This window comes from Trematomus bernacchii, unplaced genomic scaffold (assembly GCF_902827165.1).
Source record: "Trematomus bernacchii unplaced genomic scaffold, fTreBer1.1, whole genome shotgun sequence".
In the NCBI taxonomy this organism is placed as follows: Eukaryota; Metazoa; Chordata; class Actinopteri; order Perciformes; family Nototheniidae; genus Trematomus; species Trematomus bernacchii.
In genome coordinates this window covers 15,780,026-15,787,944 of record NW_022987828.1, presented here as the reverse complement: position 1 = coordinate 15,787,944, position 7,919 = coordinate 15,780,026, and the positions used below count along the sequence as shown (strand labels likewise).

At 40.6% G+C, this 7,919-nt stretch overlaps 1 protein-coding gene across 1 annotated transcript; it reads left to right on the top strand.

Moving 5' to 3' along the window:
* Window positions 1-2,390: 2,390 nt before the first annotated feature.
* Window positions 2,391-7,403, top strand: kcnq5a (potassium voltage-gated channel, KQT-like subfamily, member 5a; the record flags this gene model as incomplete). Its single annotated transcript, XM_034152548.1, is given in 3 exon segments — window positions 2,391-2,517; window positions 3,132-3,593; window positions 3,595-7,403. Coding segments are annotated over 3 exon segments (1,147 nt in total), but the record flags the coding sequence as incomplete, so codon positions are not given.
* Window positions 7,404-7,919: the final 516 nt, after the last annotated feature.

The following is a 7,919-nucleotide window of genomic DNA, read 5'->3' as shown; positions in this document are numbered from 1 at the left end:
CTCTCCCTCTCTCCCTCTCTCTCTCTCCTGACAGCCTGTCAGTATCGTCTCATGCAGCTCACTGATCCAGTAATGAGTGACCCCGACAGTGAAAACATATTTATAACTAGTTCCAGAGGTAGATAAAATAGCTAAGTGTGTTAGGTCTAACTCTTAGTGTGTGTTCCGCTCACCGGTCCGTCACAGCGGGCGGAGCTGTAGGATTTCTGCTTCACACACACGTTGCATACCGCTATTTTACTGTCTTTTTCGGACACCTTAAAATACTGCCAGATCGGTGAAGCCATTTTGGCGAGCTTGTTTTGCCGTGCACAGAGAAAAGTGTCATGTATTTTACGTCATGTGATCGGCTCTCCTGATCGGCCTTTGTAGAGAGCGGCTGATCGATCGGAGCATCCCTAAAAAAATACATATTCTTGTTGAATAGTGACAAATCACAGTTTAAATGGTTGTGTTTTATAAAGTTTCTGCCATGACATGAATAACAATGTAGATGTAAGACTACATACAAGTCACATTTTGAAAATATTTTGTTCTCAAAAGACAAAAATCAAAGAATGGCCGTCGTTCATTTCTAGTACCAATATGAGCCTTGGATAAAAATCTAATTAAAATAAATCGAATTCAAAAGCATTTTTAGATAGATAGATTCCCTATCGCCTTCTGTGTGTATCTGAATGCTAATGTTATTTAATGTTTAAAAAGTGAGGAACTGGATCTAATTCCTTATTTTCAACTCAGGATTTATGATTTTGTGTGTGTGTGTGTTGTGTGTGTGTGTGTGCTGTGTGGCTGTGTGTGGTGTGTGGCTGGTGTGCTGTGTGTGTGTGTGTGTGTGTGTGTGATGTATGTGTGTGTGTGTGTGTGTGTGTGTGTGTGTGTGTGTGTGTGTGTGTGTGTGTGAGCGTGAGCGTGAGATGTTTCTGACCCAGTCTCTCTCCTGTCTCTAGGACTGGCCAGTGCAGCGGGCTCTGGTCCCAGCCTGAGCAGCCGACCCAGGCACATGTCCTCTCCCTGCCCTGCACTATTATTACAGCAACGCCAGGAAGAAAGCTCTCTGGCTCAGGGTTACTTAAATTTCATTTAATTTTAAACTCGCATACAGGTAGAATCCCATTAGTTCCTTCTATGGTCCCCGTTAGTTCCCTTTCTGTCCCCAAATGTGTCTGACTTGCTGTAAAATGTCACATGAAAACAGGCGTGCTTGCAGGGATGCTGATGATTTTCATTTGATTTGACGTTCTTTAGGGAACAAATGTTTGGAGTTGCATAAGACACCACAAATGGGCTTTTTAAATGAAAACTCATTGCCAAAGTGATTTTCAAAAACATGATTCATGTAATGCATTAACTCCAGCATTGATGAGGTTTTATTTCCACCAGGTGTCATATACTGTACACAAACATTTGTACTAACGCTTATGGCCTAAACATCCCTGTTGCTTCATTAGATCTCCTCCATAGTTCCATACTTCATCCATTCTCCCTTAACCAGAAAGAAGGAAACTCTTGATGGTGTGTGTGTGTGGTGTGTGTGTGTGTGTGTGGTGTGTGTGTGTGTGTGTGTGTGTCTGGTGTGTGTGTATGTGTGGGTGTGGGTGTGGTGTCGTGTGTGTGTGAATGTTGCTAACCTGTGTGCAGTTGTAAGTGTTTCCCATTACTTCATGTGTTTTGTGTTAACTAAAATCTAAATAATTTGTGGTGCTGGCCTCCCGTAGATCGATGCATGTTAGAGATATAGAAACTGTATTAACTTCACTAATTCAACATAACAGTGTCGAAGAACTTGTTCTTGGTCAATACTCTAATGTTCATTAAGCTGGCTACAGATTCACAATAATTTGAATGCTGCACTGCATTAAGCATCTCACTTGGATTTAAAATGTCCTAAAACACAATAGAAATAAAACATTAATCTACATACACAGCGATTCGGCTGCAAAAACCTTGTCATTTCAGTAATGATGTTTTTCAACGTGTTTTCAGTCTGTGAACACACACAAAAACACGCTTAAAAAAATGCATTGTCATAACTTTTGCTTCTGACTGTATTTGTACTCATCATTTTGGGATGTAGTGCTCATAAATGACTTGCTTTTATCCCTTTCCTTATGAAAATGTGATGATTTTTTTGGTGCACATTGGTTTTCATGTGTGAGAATAATAACCCATGCAAACTACATACTCAATGATATCCAATCTGTTTTTCCTTAATTCTGACCATTTCGGGCACTGACACAGCCAAGCGATGTGTGTTTTACTGTTTTACTAACTCTAATCTTAACCTCCCGCTGCTGCTTTAGGTTTGTTGCCTGACTTGGGATAACCTGAAATGAAACTCGGGTGCCTTGCTTCTATTACAACATCAGTATTTTCAAATGTATCAACAGGGTGGATCAGATTCTGGGAAAAGGCCAGATTCCCGTGGATAAGAAGGTGCGGGACAAACTGAATCCAGATGGAGAGTCGCTGGAGGGCATGAGCATGCTGGGACGGGTGTGTAAGGTGGAGAGACAGGTGAGTCCAAAAAATAATCTTACAGGAAAAGCTACATCAGCACTGTAGCGGCTGATTCATAGGAAATCAAACTGAAAATGTAACTCAAAGTGAAACTGCCGCTGGGGCACCAGATAGCGAAACTTCCGCAGGGCAAATTCCAAGTCAAGGCAAGAACGTAGTTTCGTACATTTATTTCCAATCAAAAGTACAATGAACAATGGATTTACGTGAATTCTTGCCCTGCAGCCTTTCCTGTGACTCACTCCAATCAATTTCAGTTTCAATATTCTGTAGGCAATGTGTACAAATGTGTTCCTCTTCAATTTTAAATTGCGACATCGTCCTATTTCAAGGTCATGGTCACTGACTCTTACCTAAAAACTGTACCTGTATGTTTTGAGATATCCTGTTGTATGGATATCACGGTGCAGAGTTTGATAACAGAGGAGTTTTACGCTTGACTGCTTCTCTTTCACTCCTGGATAGATGCTTACTGCATTGTGTTGCTCCAGTACTTTTATTATTTGCAATGACAAGAAAGTTGAATCAAATCCAATCTAACCTGTGCTGATTTGATTTTTGTCTCTCTCTGTTTTTCTCTACTCTCTTGCTCTCTTTTTTCTTGTTCCAAGGTGACTTCCATTGAGTCAAAGCTGGACTCTTTGTTGGACGTTTACCGCCAGGTCCTCCAGAAAGGCCCCACAGCCCTCACTCTCTCCTCCCTGCCGCTGTTCGAGCTGGACAACCACCAGCACCTCAACTCAGACTACCAGACCTCCGTCATCAGACCCTCTTCTCCCCAGGGGGGGGATCTTGTTGGAGGCGGAGGAGAAAACCGTGGAGGATTACGCCGTTCTCTCAGCGCCAACCCCAGAGGCCTGCGTCTCATCCTGGCTCCTTCCGATGACGACGGCCCCCCGGACTCAGCCCCTCCATCCTACCCCCCGTCCACAGCCTCTCTCTCCCCGTCCCCCCTGCTGCCTCCTGATAGCCCCTATCCAACCTTGGTCACCCCCAATGGTACCTCCAAAAGAGCACACTTCCCTGACCTGCCTCCTCCACCTCCATCCTCAGGGGGCTTCACCCTCCGTCTGCCCCCCCCTGCTGCATCCCTCCCACCTCCGATGCTCCACCGACCCCCTCCCAGATGAAATGAAAGACGTGCTGCCGTTGGATGAGGGCAGCCTGGGCCCATCTGTGGTTCTTGGGTCCAGTGTGGATGCTGAGCAGGAAGCGGACGGTGGTGCGGGGGTGCAGTCACAGGAGGGGGTCTGGAGGAGGAACATGAGCCTGGAGGTCAACCCCCTGCTGCTGCTCTCATCGAGCCCAGACGAGAGGCCTTCAGACTGGGGAGGCTCCCTCTCTGTGCACAACCTCAGCCAGCCTTTGAGCAACCATAACCCCGGTCTGTCTTCCGCGCTCAACAACAGCAACGGTAGCAGCAACGGTAGCAGACACGGTAACGCCCACGTTGACCTCAGCAACTGGGATGGAACAGAACTCTTAATTAGTGAGTGCAAGGTAGAGCCAGCTGAAGAACATTTCAACTTCTTGTCCCAGGAACCGGACCCCTCAGACCTCTTACAGACTGCGGAGGAGGAGGCTCCTCCCCCAGAGTTCCTCAGTCAGTCGCCACACATACACCTGGCATAACCACACACACACACACACACACACACACACACACACACACACACACACACACACACACACACACACACACACACACACACACATCATTTTAAGGAAATGTACACAAATACAAACTTTCCTTGAAAATAAAAAATGTTGGTCTTTATCTAAGGATATTTGGAGATGTAACTTTTTACAAAAACAGATTGTTCATATACAATGACATCAATACAAAAAAGTTGATCAAATTGATGTTTGTTTTAAATAAAGACCCAGGAAAGATAGTGATTTCTGAGCCTGCAGTCTGACACCTTCTAAACTAATGTTAGAAGCAAATACAAATAATTTGTTTACAGCAGTCCTTCATATTAACTCAAAGGAAAAGACTGTATGATTGTATCAAAGCCAACATGGGTGCATATAACAACAATCTATTGTCTAGTTGAACCTCACACATGCCACAGTTACATGCCCTCACATACAACCACTCTATCACACACACAAAAACACACTGACACATGCAACCATCAACCACAATCACCACTAACTCCAGCTAACTTGACAAAGAGCTGTGACTGACTTTATACTTTTTTGTTTTCATACAAGTGCTTGTATTCAGAGACTTTGTCGAAAAGGAGTGTCACTCACTCTCCTTATTCAATGTCTGTCTTTGGCAATGTGAAATGTCATCTTTTACTTTCATACATATCACTGCATGGACTGTTTCCAAAAAAAATAATGAATGAAATTAGAACTATAGGTGGGGCCTGGTATGATGGGAATATCTGAAATATAAAAAGAGTTCAAAGCATCCTCAGCATGTATTTAGACCCAAAGCTCCCGTTCTGTTTCTACAACCACAGAAATATTAGTTAATGTTTATCTGGCTGTTTAGTTTTGTCTTTCAGCTAGTTGTCTGTAAATTTGGATCGGACAAACTTACTTGGAGAAGATTTCTTATCAGCAATCGGTAAAGACAAAGTGCTGGACTATGTCTGAATAGTGAATTGCAGTAGGTTTATCAAGCTGAGCATGAGATGCTGCATGTCTAAGCTGTTGCAATAAGAGCAGTTACACAACGCTGGTGGCCTGGATGTCCTTCTGCATGTTAATGCAACGTTATGTATGTAGTTATTGTTTGTTTTTTATTTAGCCCCCCCCACACACAACTGTTGGACAGCTTTTAACTTCACAAGTGCAAGTCCTGACTGCACGGCTAACGGCTAACTCGCCGATAGCTGCAATTGTTAGTTAGAAGTTTTTAGTTGCCCTAGCAGAAGGTAAAGCTTTTTGTACATCAGGAAACTCCGTAAATCATAGTTAGTCGAGGGAAATCAGAAAACATTTTGTCAATTTAATATGACCCAGTTCCACTAAAATCAACTTAGTGCCATGAAGCCTTATGCACTTCTCCTGGGAGAATGAATGAAGCAATCACCTAAGTGATGTAGTTAAAGAACAGATGTTCAGAGGTGCCATTCTCCCTATTACACCTTTAAAATGATTTGTAAGCTCTTACAAATAGCTAATGTTGCTTTAAAGCAATGTTTCCTCAAAATCCTAATCACTAGAGTGTGAACAAAGACTGCATATATGAACATTATATATCCTAATTTGAACTCATTTAAATTTAGTTATATGAATAACCCACTTACAATGACCTTTTAGAACAAACATACAACCTCTTTTAATTTGTTTTGTTGACAAACCCTGTCTTTTTACTGGGTGCTGTTTGCACCTTGTGCATCAATAATGATTAGAGGCTGCTGGACTAAACATATTCCCTCCTCCCAATCCAGAGCACAGTAGGGGTAGTGAGGAGTTACAGGGCCACATGTGCAATGCACAGACTCCACTTATAACATATCAGGTTATTTTGGATTCACCTGAGAAACCCATGATAACAATGTACTGTACATGCACTGTTGTTGATCCAGTATGCGTGTTGTTACTTGATCCATGTGTCCCTTCTGCTGCTGACAAAAATGTGATGTATTCAAATTGTAAATCAGGAGCGAGGGTGGATGAGATGAGAAAGATTTGCCATATTATCTTAATACAAAATGCTTATAGATATTTTCTGTGACTCTTGCATTTTCAACATTCAGCTGGTGCACTTATTCAGAGACAGAATTGAATCTGAGATTGAGATTAAAATGTGTTTGTTGTGTGGCTGCTTAAAAGTTGTCTGCTGCCCCCCTGAAAAATATGTTTAGTTTACCACCATTTTGTATGTGCATGTACTTCCTCCTCATCACATCAATCATAATTACAATACTTAACCAATTAGGGTTATTATGATACGCTTAAAAACACTCAAGTGCACATATGTATATGTGCAGTAAGTCCATATTCAGATTGTTTTCACTGGCAGGTTAAAGGAAGATGAGGCATTGCAAGTGTCCTAACACTCAATGCCATCCTGCTTGTTGACTGCTATTGAATCAGAATAATGCAAAAAACTATGTCCGCCATCTTAATTTTTGTTAGCCATTTTGATTTGTTTTTGCATGTTTACCTCTTAGGGGTTTGCCGTCACAGCAGTCTTAAAAATGTATTTTAATGTGTTAATGACAACCTTGATTCATCATTGTTTTTTTCAGATATTTTCCCTTTGTGTTAAATGGTGAGTAAGTGCATCGCTTAGCAAATTAATATTCTGTAGTAGAATATAACAAGTATTATCTCCTAACAAATTAAAATTGTAAACACTTGATTTTGAAATATTCTACAGCCCATGCAGACGTTTTTTCTGGTATGATGAAATATATTATCAACGTTGAAAGCACAGCTGTTTTTGAAGAGTTTGAGGAGCCTGAAAATGTGACATGGTAGTTTAAGACTTAATATTGGAATAGATTTTTTTGTAGTTATTGATTGAGCTTTGCTACATATGAAAAGAGGCCAATAAGAACTGTCTGTTGCTTTGAAACGAGATGTCAAACACAAGGAAAGCCCATGGATTGTTCCTGTCATACAACATGCTCAGTTTTGCTATCTGTAAATTGCTTAAGGGTGCCTTTCTTGCATATGAAAAGTATTTTTTTTTTTCACGAGGCTATAAAGGTCCTGTCCACAGACTTTAAATGGCTTTGATGGCTAATAATACAATTTCTCTACTGCTTGAACAGTAATGTATTACACAACTGGGCCTTAAAGCTTGATAATGTTAACATTTTTATTTCTTTGAAATTAATTTATTAAAGTGCACATTATGTTCTCTCTTGATGAGAAATGCAAAAATAATTTTATTATTCTATAATAAAGTACAAATCAACTAAACTGTTTTTGTTTGTGTCTTTGATTTACTGTTCCGATCAACATTTAAACAAAAAAGTCAAGTAAGTAACACATGATGGTCATGATGCCTGTTTGGATTGTATATTCAGGGTAGTGAACAATGGGTAAAAGTTAAAGTATCTATTAATATTTTCGCAAATTCCTCCACCTTTCTGTGCTACACTATCAATTTGACAATTATAAGATTATTAACTACATTCAGTGTTAATAAATTAAATAATTGTCAAAATCTTACCAATTTTCATAGTTACTTTTGGTACTTTAAGTATATTTTGATGCAAATGTGTTTATACTTTTACTTGAGTAACCTGGCTTTGAATACAGGACTTTTACTTGTAACAGAGTATTCCTACTTTTACTTAAGTACAAGATCTGAGTACTTCTCCAACCGTTGATAAGTTCAATATTTATCAAAATCTCTCCACAAAAAAAAACGTGGAAGTATAAACTCACAGAGGTTACATGAAGGCGGCATTCTTGATTGACAG